This window comes from Canis lupus, chromosome 28 (genome assembly GCF_003254725.2).
Source record: "Canis lupus dingo isolate Sandy chromosome 28, ASM325472v2, whole genome shotgun sequence".
NCBI lineage: Eukaryota > Metazoa > Chordata > Mammalia > Carnivora > Canidae > Canis > Canis lupus.
In genome coordinates this window covers 13,545,787-13,560,836 of record NC_064270.1, presented here as the reverse complement: position 1 = coordinate 13,560,836, position 15,050 = coordinate 13,545,787, and the positions used below count along the sequence as shown (strand labels likewise).

General features: G+C 57.1%; 1 protein-coding gene across 1 annotated transcript; it reads right to left on the bottom strand.

The window, feature by feature from the left end:
* Positions 1 to 4,339: 4,339 nt before the first annotated feature.
* On the bottom strand, positions 4,340 to 14,651 carry LOC125753955 (uncharacterized). The gene is made up of 5 exons (XM_049103662.1): positions 14,577 to 14,651; positions 14,444 to 14,504; positions 13,793 to 13,980; positions 9,297 to 9,680; positions 4,340 to 4,470 (listed from the first exon to the last, which is right to left on the bottom strand). The coding sequence occupies exons 1-5, from the start codon at positions 14,649 to 14,651 to the stop codon at positions 4,390 to 4,392; spliced, it is 789 nt and encodes a 262-aa protein (XP_048959619.1). The 3' UTR covers positions 4,340 to 4,389.
* Positions 14,652 to 15,050: the final 399 nt, after the last annotated feature.

The window sequence follows — 15,050 nt, the reverse complement described above, 5'->3', positions numbered from 1 at the left end:
CCATCCGGCTCTGGGCAGCCCAGAACGCTCGGTTTAGGATGGAGCTGGAGACTTCCAGCGAGGACCCACCTGCCTCGGTGGGACCCAGCGGACGGTGGGAGAGCCCGGGGACTTGGCTTCTGGGCCTTCGGATGGCCTGGGAGAAGGGCTTGGGGAAGGAGACAGTGCAGAGCGACTGGTCGCTGGCGGCAGAGGACGCGGGAGACGAGGTTTGCACTCCCGGCTGGGGAGAAGAGGCTGCGAACGAGGCTGAGCGCCGCCCGCTGCCAGCTCGGCGGCTCCGGAGCTAGCGCAGGAGGCGCAGCGCGCTCGGCCCGGCCCCGCTCCTGCCAGAGCCTCTGGCCCAGCCTCCGCAGCCCTCGTCCGCACTCGCTCGGGTCCGCTCATACGCACCAGGCAGGAGAAGCCCTTTGTCTCCTAACTGGTTAAGTACAGAATATCCGGGAGATCTTTATGAAATATTTTCCCTCGTCTCATAAATCATCTTGGCACTTCAGCTGATGTTTTAACTCTCTCCCCCTCCTTCGCTCCCTCCCCCCGCTTCCCTGGGTCTGCGAAAGGGCGGCTCAGGGAAGCCCCGCGCTCCGCTCTGGTTGCCCAGTCTCCAGGCGCCTCTGGCCTCTGCCTGCAGACCCTGGTGCCCGCGAAAGAGCCGCAGACTCGCGCCGCTGTCCCGCTGGTGGATGCCCAGGCAGCAGCCAGGATGGGGGCCGCCCCTGCCCCACTCAGCCAGGAGGAGACTCCTACTGGGCCTCTTGCACCCGGGTGTTCTGAGTGCCCTTAATCTTCGGGCAGGGATCCAGCCAGGCTCAGTCCCACAGGATTCTGGTCCTCCCACTCCTTACGGGTTTGAGTCGGCTGGAATCCTGACATTTGCCCCCCTTCCTGGAGCCTCCTGAGCCTGATCCGCTTAATCCACCTGCAGAGTAACTTCTGGGAGGGGGTAAAAAAAACCTCCCCGCCAGTCTCCTCCCTCTCAACCTTCGCTCCCGCTTTCCTTGGGCGGCTGGGCTGGTTCCCTTGGGCTGGAAGGTGAAGGCGCAGGGTCCAGCCCCGAAGGTCAGTCTCTTCCTCTAGAGACCTGCAGATGGCGCTCCCGGGTTTGCTTTGGCCTCACAACCCCACGTACACGCACTAACTTCGTGTGGGGAGCTAAAGAAAGGAAAATACAGATCCTCGCAGCCTAAAGCGAAAGGCTCCCAGGCCTAGGAGAAAGCGGCTCTCAGGTGGTATTACCTGGTACAGCCTTGGGCTTCCTTCAGGAAGGTAATTAACCAAGACTGAGGTGGAAACAGGGTGATAGAGGAAGGATCCTTACTGAGAGGAGCTCAGAAATGAAGGAGCCCTTTGCCCCAGGTCTCCCCATATTGGTCCAGGAAGTTAATAAGTCTTGGGGAGTCTGAACTATTGGAGGAATAAGACTGCCCAGAACACCCCCCACACCTCCACACACACATAGACTCACAGATTTTTCTAGAACCAGCTAGACATATCTCTGTGTTACACGTACTATAAAGAGATGTGGATGCAGACAACAGGCATTATCAAGTATTGGGCAAGAGGGATTTCACATTTTGTGAAAGGGAACTTCTGGGGACTTGATACACAAAGTGTGCTGGAAGTTATACTTACACATCTATCTTTCCCATGTACCCCCTGAGGAGAGAAGACTCTCCCATGATAGTCCAATTCCCAGGTAGCCTCTGAGATTCCAGAATCACTCCCACCCCACCCACCTCCAGTTTCTGGGACCCCTTTCCCAGCACTGCGCTAGCTGGACATTCACCCTCCCACTAAGCCAGCCCCTGGCAGCTCTCCTCAACTCCAGCCCATTCCCCAGTCTAGAAAGTTAAAGAGCAATGATCCCTGATGATTAGAAACATTTTGGCCAAGGCTGTGCCTTCTCCTATGGCTCCAGGGCTGGCCTACAGATTTTTCTCCAGACGCTGGCCTCTCCCTCTTGATGCTCCCTTTCCTGTTCTTCCTTTTCTTCTATACAATCTAGTAAAGGAGAAAAAAGCAAGAAAGGGGAAAAGGGAAGAAGAAAGTAGAGGAAACAGGAAAAGAAAGAGAAAGAAAGAAAACAACCCAACCCCAAACACAACCCGGGCTCCGACCTGTCAGGGTTGGTTGCTTTTCCCGTCTGCCTCTAAATGAACCTTTTCTCTCTGGTGTTTTCAAAGCGGCCCTTCCACCCCCCAACCTAGGGGCATTTACACTTCAAACAAGGCGCCCGCCTCCCTGCGGAAATTTAAAGGCAAATAAACTTTTGGGGAGTTGCTCTGATACCCATCTCGGGATTTGCTTCATTAGCCGCCTCTGTGCATCTGATCTGCCCAATAAATCTTCCTTGTGGATCTCCGTTCCTTCGCCGTCTCCGCTCCATTCCCCGCCAGGCTCTCCCGGTGCTCTAGCCCTTGCCTCCCTCCTGGCTGCTGAGCTGCAGCTGGCCTAACTCTTGCGCTGTCCAGGGCTTGCTCTGCCCAGGGCTTGCACTGCCAGGTGTAGGTGTGGGAGAAACAGGGTCCCCGTTGACTTCCTCCCCCACACCCCAAATATACACATACACAGGCATCCCAAGCCAAGCCAAGCCAAGCACGACTAGTGCTCAGAGCTACCAGATGCATTTCTGGGTAGATTGTGCATGAAGTGAAGTGTTCATGTAGACCCTTTCTGCTGCCCCCACTTGTACCAGCTCTCCTCTCCACCCTTCTGCTCCTTTTCCAGTTTCCCCGTTCCCTGGCCCAGAGCTTTCTGTCGGGGTGAGGAAAGGCAGAGGCGTGGCTGCCACTGTACTGCAGGCAGGGCCCAGGCCCAGAACCCAAACTCCAGACCCCCCCCAACCTCAAACAGTTTGGGGAGGCGCCTGGGAGGTGGGGGCCTGGGGCAGCGAGGGAGCTGTGCTCCTCCCCCTTGGCATGGGGTCCTCTTCCTCCTCGGGCTCCTTCCACCTCCTGGGGAGTGGCAAAGGGAGCCAGGACTGGGCCTCTGAGGGAGGGGATTAGAAATTCCGAAATTAAATGTATCTCCCTAGGAAATGCTCCCCACAGCGCGGACCAAATTAAACGCATTAAAGTTCAGGGGGGAAAAAGCTGTTTAGAACCAAGGGGGGAAAAACTAGTGTGAAGGGAAGAGAAGCAGAAACGGAGGGAAGAGAGGAAGGTAGAGCAGAGTAGCAGCTTTGCAGCCAAGCTTCTTTTCTGAATTAGTGCCAGTTTGGGAAGTCACCACTACTACCACCAGAAAAGAGAAAAAAGCCAAGAGAAAGAAAGTTCACTGACAATCCAAGTGCGGGAAGGCCACAGCCCACTCGCTCTCTGGGTCCTGGCGCACCCTGGGGCCCAACTCTCCGCGACCGGAGCCGAGACAGCCCGCCCAAGCACCGGGCCCCTCTTCAGCTCGGCCAGACCGGCTCCCGCCCAGCCCTCTCCCCTCCTCCTCCCCATTCTCTCCCCGCCCCTCCCCCTTCCTAGCCCTCTGGTCACGTTGGAGGATGGCTTTTTTTTTTTTTTTTTTTTTTTTTTGGAAGAGCTTCTGGTACAATATGGAGCACCATGGGCTGCAATTTCACACTCCACGGCACATTCCCCCTAAAGCTACTTTCTTTTTTTTTTTCATCTAAGACCCCCTAATTTCTGCTTCCTCGCTCCCTCTCTTGCTCCCTCCCTCCCTCCTGCTCTCACTCTTCTTTTCCCGCTTTTGTTCCCAATATTTGGGCTCCCTGCGTGAAGCCCGGGGGGAGGCCGCCTCCCGGCTGGCCCCGCCCGCTCGGTCTGTTGGTCCTGTGGAGGCCGGGCGCACGTGCTGCGCCTTTATCCCCCGCCGGCCCCTCCCCCTTTAACCCGGCTGCTCCACGCCAGAGGTCCCAGCGACCTGCCCGGCCCTTCGCAGCCCCTTTGAGGGTAAACGACAATGCAAGCCACTTGGCCACCAAAGCGGCCTCTTAGCGGCACGGGCCTGCCAGGTGGCTGCCGCCGGTGGGCCACCCGATTGGGGAGCTGAAAAAATAGTCAAACCGGGAGAAACTGGGCTAGTTGGTCTACAGGGTAGGAGTGGAGGGCCCTGTGTAACAGGGCACAAGCCGGAGGGTGGGAGGCCAGAGGCCCACAGAGGCCGAGGTACTCCCAGCTCAGATCTGCAGGCAGCTTGTCCCCCCCCTCCCCAGACACTCCCGGACCTCTGCGCAGCTAAAGGGGCTACTCGCCCCACAACCCAGGAGAAGGGGCCCCAGCCACCACATTCACAGTCCCTTTCCCTCTTTGAGCCTCAGTTTTCTCACCTGTAAAATAGGCATGATTACCTGTCTTGCCTACTCCATGGACCAATGCACTTTGAGAACCAAACATTTCTGTGGTAGATTAAGGAATAAGTGCCCAGTTTTCTGAACCCTTATCCTTCCACAAAGAGGGAAGGAAGGATCCTAGGCTGGTTAGGCAGGGCAAGGGGTGGTGCTTCCATCCGACTTCTATCCTGTAAAGGAAACAAGAGGATTCCTTGCTGCCTCCTTTCCTGTGTTCCTTCCTTTCAGGATTTTTCCCCCTTCTATTGACTATAGGACACCCTGTCCATGTTTACCACTCTGCTCTGTCTTTTCTGCCACTCCATTCTCACTTCTTCCCGCACCCTCGCCCCGCTGTGTCAGCGCAGATGCTAGAGGATCCGTTCAAGTCCTACCCCCTACCCCCCAACAAACAGGTTAATTGTAGCCTCAGGCGCGGTCCCCTTCGGGCCAGTCTGCCAAAACCGTTGGGCGGAGGCTGGCCCGTTCGCAGAGACTCGGGAAAGGAAATCCCGTCCAGTCTGGTTCCAAACAAAGAAAGTTGGTCCTCCCAGGACCTTCAGTCAACCTGCCAAAGCCAGAGCGGGGATGAGACAGTGGGGAGAGGGCCTGATGAAGGGGAGACGTGTTAGGAGGGGAGAGAAGAGGGGAAGAAAGGGGACATGAAAGGAGTACTGGGGGAAAGAAGACACCTGTCTCTGGATGGCCCGAAGAGGCTGGTTCAGGCGAAGCCGAGGTCCCCATCCGGCCAACTACCTCTTCCCTTCCTCCCCAAGCCCGGGTGAGAGAGTGCGAGTGAAGCTGTGCGGGTGGCGAAGTAATGATTAACCCTCTTCTCCGCCAGGCCCCGAGCCCGAAGCCTGACCCGGCTGGGGTGGAGGGATACGGTGCCGGCGAGCGCCGCACCGCCCCGGCGCTCCCCGCCACTCCCCGCCACTCCCCGCCACCGCCACCGCGACGTAGGGGGCTGCGGAGTAAGGGGCAGGTGGTAGCAGGGGGCAGCCGTAAGGGAGCCGAGTGCCGGGCGGAGGGTGGGAAGCGCAACTGCAGATGCCGGGCAGGCCAGCGGGGAGCGAAAGAGCCGCAGCCGACGTCCGCGGAAAGGAAGGGGCCAAACGCGGGCGAGGGCGCGCAGCTCCGCAGCGCTGAGGAAGAGTTGGAGAGGGGCGGGAGCACCCCGGCGGGCCGAGTTTTCCCGGAGTTGCGAGCGAGCCCCAAATCTGCTCCGTCGGATCCATCCGCGGCGCGCCCGCCCTCCCTTCCTCCTCTCCCAGCAGCGGTGTGGATGTGAGGAGCAGGCGGAGAACGCGCCAGAGCCGGGAGCGGGTAAGGCAGGGGGAGCCCCGCCAACCGAACAGGGAAGCGAAGGGCAGGGCCGCCAAGGCGGGGGACAAGCTGCTTGGCGCCGCGAAGTTGCTGGAGACAAAGGACCGGAGCGGAGGGGAGAGGGGGAAACCGGGGAGAGTGGGGCTGGCTGAGACGGGGGAGAACCGAGGCACAGGGGTCTCTCCGGGGACCCGCTGAGGTTTGTCTTACTCCTGCCACCTCCGTCCACCCCAGCCCAGAGCCGGGACGTCTGGGGGCTCACTCCTGCTCGGGTGCCTGGCCCGTGGGCCTGTGGCCTGGGGTCGGGGCGAGGGGTGTTGCTGGGGCTGTGGGGGCCTGAGAGAGAGAGAGAGAGAGAGGAAAGAATGTGTGTGTGCGCGCGCGCGTGTGTTTGTGCGCGCGCGCGCGCGCAGGTTTAGGCAGGCGGGGGTGGGGGTGGGGAGGAGGGAGGGTCTCTGCTGTAGGGTTAGACCCCCCCACCCGCCCCAGGCGGCTGAAAGCCTCCGCCCTCCACCCTCCGTGGTCCAGAGCCTTTCACTCCCCGAACTTGAAACAAAAGGGCTGCACCGAATCCCTCAGGAGCCAGGACAAGGGCTCTTTTTGGAAAAAGTGCTTTGGTTTGAGACTCTAAGGGTCACTGCATCCAGGATTATTTCTTAACTTTCTGTAACTGTTGGGGGGGGGGGGATAAAAAAGATGCAAAGTAAATCTTGGACAGAAAAAAGCCTGGGTCCCAGTAGTTCTCTCCGCCACGTCTGGACCGGCGTTGCGGTCTAGACCCGCGGCTAACGAACATTTGAAGAAACTGACTAATGGAGGGAGAAAGCCTCTGTCCATCTCTAAATCAATTAAGGAGAATTTCTGATGGGTCTTCTAGGGGGCTGAACATCTCTGGGTGAGAGGATCGCGAGAGTGTGTTGTGAGGCTGCGTGGAAGGTGTGTGTGAGAGGGTGCGTGGAAGGTGTGTGTGAGAGGGGGTGGAGAAGGGGGTCTGGGCAAACAGCTGTGTCCCAGGCGGGGCTGAGAAAGGAGCTCAGGACCCATATCCAGCACCTCCCCCTCCTCTCTTTGCCCTCTGCCGAGGCTGTTCCGAGGCCAAGGCCTTCTCAGCCTCTTCCTGAGGGGCGGCTAATCAATCCTGCAGGTCAACACAGCAATTAATAAGGGGGTGAGGAGGCCTAGCAAGAGAAGGCGAAGAAGCGTCGGCTGTGTCTCCCCCAGGCTCTGAGGGCCCGGCGGCAGGACCGGGACTGGGAGGGGTCTCGGAGGGCAGAAAGAAACCTGGGAACTCAGGGCCAGGCAGTGGGCCCAGAGCCCCAGGAGGGAGAAGCAGGGGACCTGCGACAGGGAGCCAGATAACCAGCCAGGATAGGCCAGCTGACATCAAATAAACATCTTATTTTTATGATTCTGGGGGTACAGGGGACGATGGACAAAGACCACAATCGGCCTAGCTGCAGATTCTCTCTCCTTCCCCCATACCTCGCCTTATCCTGGTGGTTTTCGCTGCTTCCGATCTGGCTCAGCGAGACTAAATGCAACCCGCATCCTTCGCAAACCCGGCTGTGGCGCTTGCGCCAGGGCGTCAGCCAGGCACGCTCGCTCGCGCGCGCGTGTCATTGTCATTTTGAACTAGCTGAAGCCAAAGGGGCGTGGGGGCCGTTGGGGGGGGGACGCGAAGCCCCTGGGGAGCGGTGCCCCGGACGGACGTGCCTAAAGTAGGAATTAGGACCCAGGAGCGGGAGGGGCAGTGAAAAGAGAAAGAAAGACAGAAAGCGGCTCGGAGGGCGGAAGATTCCGGGGCTCCGTGGGGCCGCCTGGAAGAGAACGGTGGATTCCCTGCCTCCTGCCCAGCTCCGCAGCTCCTCCCCACTCTTCTCCAAGCCGAGGCTGGCAGGAGTGCGATCCCCGCACCGGCCAAAACGCGAAAAGGAGTGCGGGACACAGCTGGTGGAGAGCGGCTATCAGGCCTGGCGCAGGTAAGCGCAGGCGACCCTGCGTGAGCGCCCTGGTCCTTCCTGGAGTAACCCGCGGGCCCAGAAACTTGGGACGAGGGTCCTGACAGGCGCTCAGGGATGCCCCCACCTCTCTGCCTTCTCTTCTCCAAGGCTCTGGGGAGGAAGACCGGCTGCATCTGCGGGGGACTTGCCAGGACTGGGAACCAGGTCCATGCACCTCAGGCCTGCCAGGCAGAAAGAGCGTCCTCCAGAGAGGGGAAATGGAAAAGTGGGAGTTTCGGTAGGTCGAGAGCCTGAGCAGGGGGACTGGGAAAGAAAGAGGGGTGGGGGCAGGAGGTAGTAGGAAGCAAAATAGATGCAGTGAGTGAGGGAGAAGCCTTGTACAGAGGAGGAAGAAAGGGGGAGAGAGGTTTCCAGGAAGGCCCAGCCATTAGGTCTGTCCTTGGGCTGCATATTTATACGGTCGAGGGGGTGCACAGATGGGCTCTCAATTGAATTCCATCTTCAACACCATCAGAGATTGATTTTGTACTCGCTTTTAATTTTGCCATAATTAATTAGATCATTACAACTGTTTGCTATTGATCTCCCTACTTAAACCTCTGGTGCGGAGGGGTGGCCCAGAGCCCTAAAAGCCCAGGAGGCCACAGTTGGCACTCCTGGGGGCCCAGGTTCCCAGTAGGTACAAAGCCCCCAAGGGGGAATGGAGGCACTTCTTGACTGGGACAAGAAGTGTAGAGGAAGACCAATGCTGAGAGTGGAAACTGGGTTATCAGCTGAAAGAACTAGATCTTGAGCTGGTGGGGACTGATGAAAAAGGGGAGACTGGCTTTGGAAAAGGTGAGGGCTGAGGCAAAAAAGGGCCTGGAGTAGGTCTTTGACCTCTGTGGAATTATTTGGAAAACTCTTGGAAACTGATCCAACCCTCTCCCTTCCCAGCAATCCAAAACTAGACTTGGGTTCCTGACTTCCCACCCCTGCGCTACTTCTAGGGCACCTAGTGGGCAAACAGAGCTGATTGCCTGGCCTGGAGAAGAGAGGGAGGGGGGGAAAAGGAACAGCCCTCCACTCCCATAGCCCTTTGGGTCAGCAGTTGGAGATTCTTCTCCCCACCTGGGTCCCCTGGCACCTGCCGTCCCTCCCCTTTCCTCAGTCTTCCCTTGAGTTGTTTATTTTGGGGGCAGAGCCTTTTCTCCAAACATCAGACAGGTCTACACCACTGCTTACACTTTGATTCATACTCAAAGACACGAGACCCTCACACACATACACACAGACAGGTGCCACAGACATGTGTGTCCCCATCCATTAACACATATGCACACCCACCCACACTCAGTTCCCACTAGAAACTAAGGCCTTCCTTGTGCACCCAACTTGGAGGAAGTTGTGCAAAACATTTTTGCAGTGGAAAGTGGAAAGATAAAGTCCTAAAGGCACAACAGAATGGAAAAGCCCGGTTCTGTAAAGAGACCAAGAGTTGTAAAACTCACGTTTTCCGAGTGGAAAGTTTTTAGCAGATTTAGAGGATACTGGGAGTGAGGGCCCAGGAGGTCCCACTGGTGGGGAGAGGCTGGAGAGTCCCCGTCATTACAGTGCCCCCCCATACACACATAGGACAAGCACAGAAGGACATAGGAGTAAGGTCTGCCTCTACTGGGTCGCCCCATCCTTCTCACACCTCGCCCTCCGCCCCCTGCCTGTGGCGCTGATGGCTCGCTCCTCGCTCTTACCTGCCCGGCTCGCGCGCTGTTCCATGCTCTGCGCCCCGCCGCCGCCGTCCGGGCCCGGGTATCGCTTCTCGGCTCCGCCGCGGCCCGACAGCGCGCGACTCGCCTGTGCCGCCGCCGCCGCCCCGAGATCTGGGCGCAGCCACCCAAGACCGAGCGGCTCAGATAACCCAGGCTGCGGGCCGCCTGGGCTGTGCGTCCGCTCGCGCCCGCGCTCACACCGCCGGCCGCGCCGAGGCACAGCCACGCGCGGAGGAGCCCCTGGCTCTCCGCCCCGCGCACACGCGCGCACACGCACCCAGGCCTGGAGCCAGACGCCTGCACACCGACACCCGCGCTACCGTAGGCACCCAGAGACCGAATCCCCAGCCCAGATGCCGGCACACCCTCTCACCCCACCCCCTCTTCTTCACTGTCACACGCTCCCCGTCAGCGGCACAGCCTCACACGCAGGGGCGTCTTCACTCTCGGGCACTCCCCAACTTTGTGCGGGGCCCCCACCCCTCCACTCTCAGCCTCTCCCCATTCTGCTTTACCGACTACTGGGCTCCACAGCCTGCCAGCACCACCCCCCGCCCCCGTCTCAACCTCAGTTTCCAAGCCCTGTAAACGCACCCCAACTTTGTCAGAACACATAATCGTTCCCTGAAGGTCCTTGTCATCAATACATTATGGAACTGCTCACTAAAATTCGTCACCACCTCTCCTATTCCGGATTCTTTTTATTTTTTATTTATTTATTTATGATAGTCACACAGTGAGAGAGAGAGAGAGGCAGAGACACAGGCAGAGGGAGAAGCAGGCTCCATGCACCGGGAGCCCGACGTGGGACTCGATCCCGGGTCTCCAGGATCGCGCCCTGGGCCAAAGGCAGGCGCTAAACTGCTGTACCACCCTGGGATCCCCCTATTCTGGATTCTTCTTCGTTTTTCGTCTTGCCTTCATCTTCCTCCTCCTCCCCTCCCCCTCCTCCTACTTCGTCTTTGCCTACATCTGTCTTCTTCCTCTTCCTCTCCTTCCTCCTCTTCTTCCTCTCCCATTTCCCTTTTTTCTTCTTCTCCTTCTTCTGATTCTCCTCCTCCCTTTAACTTCCACTAAAAAGAAAAAGTCTTAAGCTTCCTTGTCCTTAAGGGGATGATGGGGACCTCAGGAAAGGGAGAATGACCAGACCCCTCCCTAGCTCCTGCCACACTCAAATCACCACCTATTTGAGCCACACCATTCCAAACTATTCTGGTCCTCACACCAGTCTCTTGGACCCTCAGATTCACATCATCTCCAAACACACTTATGCTTTCAGCCCTGGTCAAAGTCTCACTTTAGCTTTGTCCACATAATCCCCTCCCAATCTGGAGTTTATTCCTCATGCCCTTGTCACAAATTCTCCCTTAGACCTCTCATACACTACTTCATATGCATGCTCTTGTACTCCTACTTACATAATCACACTATGTTCCCTGCCCCAGCTCCCATGTATCCCCTTCTCATAACTTACTTTGTACCCCCACTAACTCATCCATCTTCCCACACTCATACAGCCTTGCTTACATGTGTCAAGTGACAGTGAGAGGCTGCCAAGGAAAGTGTTGGGTAAGCCCCACTGTGCAGGCAAGGGCCTAAGGCTGGCCTCGTCTCCTGTACACACACCTCCAGGTCCTGAGCAGAAGGGCATCAAGGCACAGGTCAGGGACCAGGTTCATGAGGCCCACTGAGCCCACTTAGGTAAGGAACTGGAAGTTCTTCTCTGGGAGTCCCATCCATTTCATCAAAAATTTCTCTAGTTAAGATTATGTGACCAGAGACCGGAAGGGGAGGTTGGCACAGAGGCAAAACCTGTATCATGATTCCTCAACTTTTAAAAATCTTTCTACAGGAACAAGAATTTCTGCCCTTTTTAGGAAAGTCCTGGCAAAATTATCATCTTGCCAACATTTGTGATTTTAAGCATCAGATTTTGCTGGTGTTTCTTTTCTGTCTTCTTCTTTTAAAAAAAAAATTGAACAGTGATTTTCCATTATAAGCACACAAAAACTTAAGGAAAAAAAAGCCTTTTTTTTCCTTTATACTTTTTGTTATACACAGAGCAACATTCCCAAGGACAAGGATGGGAGAGTAATCTGCATAAATGAAACCCCAGTCACACACACACAAATCACACTCATGCAGTCACTATTTTACACACCAGTGAGTTGTTCACACACACATCCTCTTACCCCTGTCACCTATTCAGAACCGCCCCCAGTCATATACCCAGGGCCTGCTGAGTTACACCTTCTGTGGCTTGGTTCTTTGTACCTTTTTTTTAAAAAAAAGATTTTATTTATTTATTCATGAGAGACAGAGAGAGGCAGAGACACAGGCAGAGGGAGAAGCAGGCTCCACGCAGAGAGCCCGACATGGGACTCGATCCTGGGTCTCTAGGATCACACCTTGGGCTGAAGGCGGTGCTAAACTGCTAAGCCACCCAGGCTGCCCCTTTTGTGCCTTTGTTACCTCTTTAAAATAATGCTAGTAACCTCATCTTCTCACAGGTTTCTCAAGAGATAACTTGTGTGCAAGTGATTTCTAAAATGTGGAGTATGACCACACACACATTCACTTCTCTTCTGTATTATCAGAGACAAGAACTGAGACCCCAATGTTCCAGATACACACATAGCAGGGAGGCACCTACTGGAGAACCAGGTGTTTTGAACTGGGGAAACACACACTTGGATCAGTGTCCCTGACTGCTCCTGAGCCAGCTCAGTCACAGTTACCTGAACACAGGGCCCAGGGTTGGGGCAGTGCCAGGGCTGGGGCCTAAGCCCAGGGGAAGGCAGCTGAGGCTATTGTGCTAAGTAGCCTGTCGCATACCAGAGGGACCAAGTGGAGGAAGGAGCTCTCTTAGCTCTTGGCTCTGATACCCTCGGAGCCTTGGGGACTCCAGAAGCCTGCAAAGTGATGCCAGTCAAAGGGTCCAGCTTTGTACCTCAGCCTCTCTCCAGCCTCCTTCCTTAGCCTCTGCTTCTCTTTGTCTTCCAGCCCCCACCCCTGTCCCACACTGTCTCTGGGGCCCTTTTGCTCATTGCCCGCCCCATTGATTGAAAGTCTCTCTCAGGTTCTCCAAGGAGTCCCAGGAAAAATGAACCACCAGTCTATTGATTCTTCATTAGAATTACATTTTCACGTGTGCTAAATTGGTTTTAAAAGCCTTTTCTGTTGTTATTGTCTTGTCAGACCCTGCGGTCCAGGGCAAACCAAGTTTAAACGTTGTGGCTTCTTAGGAAAAAAAAAAATCACTGAGGCCAGGTCTGTGATTACTTGCTCTCCTGACTTATTGTTGTCATGATGACAATTGTGATTTGGTTTAAGTATCTTTAGGGAAAGGGCCCTGGAGGAGGCTGCTCAGATTGGGCTGGGACTGGCTGGTGAGATGGGTATGTGGGGAGAGGGCTCTGAAGCCCCTGGAGGAAGAACACCAGAGCGGTTTTTCTTTCCTTGAAAAATAAATTTAGCCCTTGAACCTTATTAATTGCTTCTGGGACAAGAGAAAAGGTGAAAGTTTTAAAAAATCACATTTTTCTCCCTCCTGTTCCAGATTAAATAGAAGAGAAATAAAAAACTGATCCCCATCTATTCTAGCTCCCTCCTCTTTCTCCTAAATAGCTGAGGAGGGGGTAGCAGTCATTCACTAGGTGCGGTTGGAAAGGTGGCAGCCTCCTGCTTTGTAGCAGGGCGGAAGGGCGCTTTGAATCATTACACTCTATGCTGGGGGAGAAATGAATCTAAATGGGGGGGGGACCTGGGAAGGGAGAGGTAGACTCTCACAGAGAAAGGGGGCCCAGACCAACTGAGAGAGAGACAGAGACAGACAGATGGACACAACCAGGGACAGATTGATGGACTGATCTTTGTAGAGAAGCAGAGGCCAGAGAAAAATGAAGGGGAGGAAGGCAGAAGAAAGAAAGAAGGAAAGAAAAGGAAGAGAGGAGAGGCCGAGAAAAGGAAATGCACAGAGGAATGTAGAGAGAAAGAGCGGGAAAGAGACCAAGGCAGTCAGAGGAGCAAGCCCCCGGGAGCTCGCAGCCCCTCCAGCCCCCGCCCCTCCTTCTGGCCTGGCAGCCCGCAGGCTGCGCCGGGGAGTGGGCACCGGGCGGCGGCGGAGCCCAGGCAGGAGAGCCGAACGTCTTCGTGATGTGTTTATCCCCTAATCAGTTCATTAGTTATAAACAACATGACATTAGAAGTTAGGAGGCAGTTGATATTAATTTTTATTTAACTAGTTGATGTTTAATCCGTCACGCCAGGCTGGGTAGCAGCGAGAAAGATCTTCCTGACACAAAACCAGTTAGAACTTCATAAGGCGCAATCAGTGTCCGCGCGTCGAAACAAACAAGAGAGACAGAGACAGAGAGACAGGGAGAGACAGAGGCAACCCCGTCAGAGACAGAGCCGGCGAGTCGGGCGGGAGAGAGCTAACCCCAGGCGTGGGCTGGGGGGAAATCAGCTGGAAAGACTGGGAGCGCGGAGAGGACGGCTGGCGAGAGGTTGGCAGCCCCGAGCCGGGACTCCACTCCCCAGCGCGCCCGACGCAGTAGAGAGGGGCAGGCCCGGGCGGCGAGGGCTGGCGGCCGGTGCCGGGTCAAGCCTCTGCGCCGCAAGCTCCGACGCCTTCCGCGGCGGAACGCGCTGGGTTTCCGGCGGCCTGGGGGGGTGGGGGCGGGAGGCAGGGGCTGCCATCCCTACCAGGCCAGGCCGGCACTTTCATAAACCATCCGCTCCCACGTCTGGAAGCCGAGAACCCCTCCCGCCCTGCACCAGGAGGCGCGGCCGGGGCAAAGGAGAGGAGGAGAAGGCGAGGAGTTTGTGCTCGACGGCTCAAGTTTGGCAAAGTTTGCAGCGGCCACAAGCCAGAGCGGGGTGTGTGTGCGTGTGTGTTGGGGCGCTCGGCAGTGGCGAAGGGGGAGGAAGTGAGGAGCGGTCTCCGGGTCGGAGGCGGGAAAGTTGGCCGCCGCCGCCGCAAGCGTCCCCGCGTGCGGGGCTCTGAGCAGGGACCGGGCTGTGCTGGCCGCGGGCTCCTCGGGTGGCGGCGCCCAGCCGCGAATCTCAGGTCCCTGGGGCTTGCCCAGGTTAAAGCTTCTCCCTCAACCCCGCCCCCAAGCACGAGCGTTCGGCTTTTTCCACCTGCACTCCCGGCACCGGCCGCGGCCCCGGCTTGGTCACGGCTTCCTGCGTCGGCACGGGGGGGACAGGGGGCAGGGGGGAGGGCTGGGGGGTGGGGAAGGGAGGCCGGGGCTGTACTTTTCCGCAGTCACGAAGGACACTGTTTGGAGGGACGGAGGCATCCTCGCCCGCGCGCAGACTCAGGCCGAGCATCTCCCATTTGCATGTTAATCTGCCTCCACCGCGGAAAGGAAATCGCTGAATTCCGAAGAAAATTGCCTCTCGCCAGCGGTTAATAGTTAACTCAGACAGGAAAGTTCCCAGGGAAAGGCGAAAGCCTGGGAGAGAGCCGCAGGGGAGGAGGCCGGGGAGGCGGCCTGGGAGGGCCGTGCCCCGGCCCCGGCCTCTCTCCCCTGGCTCGGCGTGCTCGGCCTGGCGCGCCTCCCCTCCTCGGGCGGCGCGTCCCCCACCCCGTAATTAGCATCGTTTAGTTCACAAACCCTTCCTGGGAGAAATCTGTTCCCTCGTTCCGGGGCTCGGTTCAGCACCTGACTCCGCCGGGTGAGGCGAATAAATCACTGCGGCGGCGGCGGCGGCTGTGGCGGCGGCGGG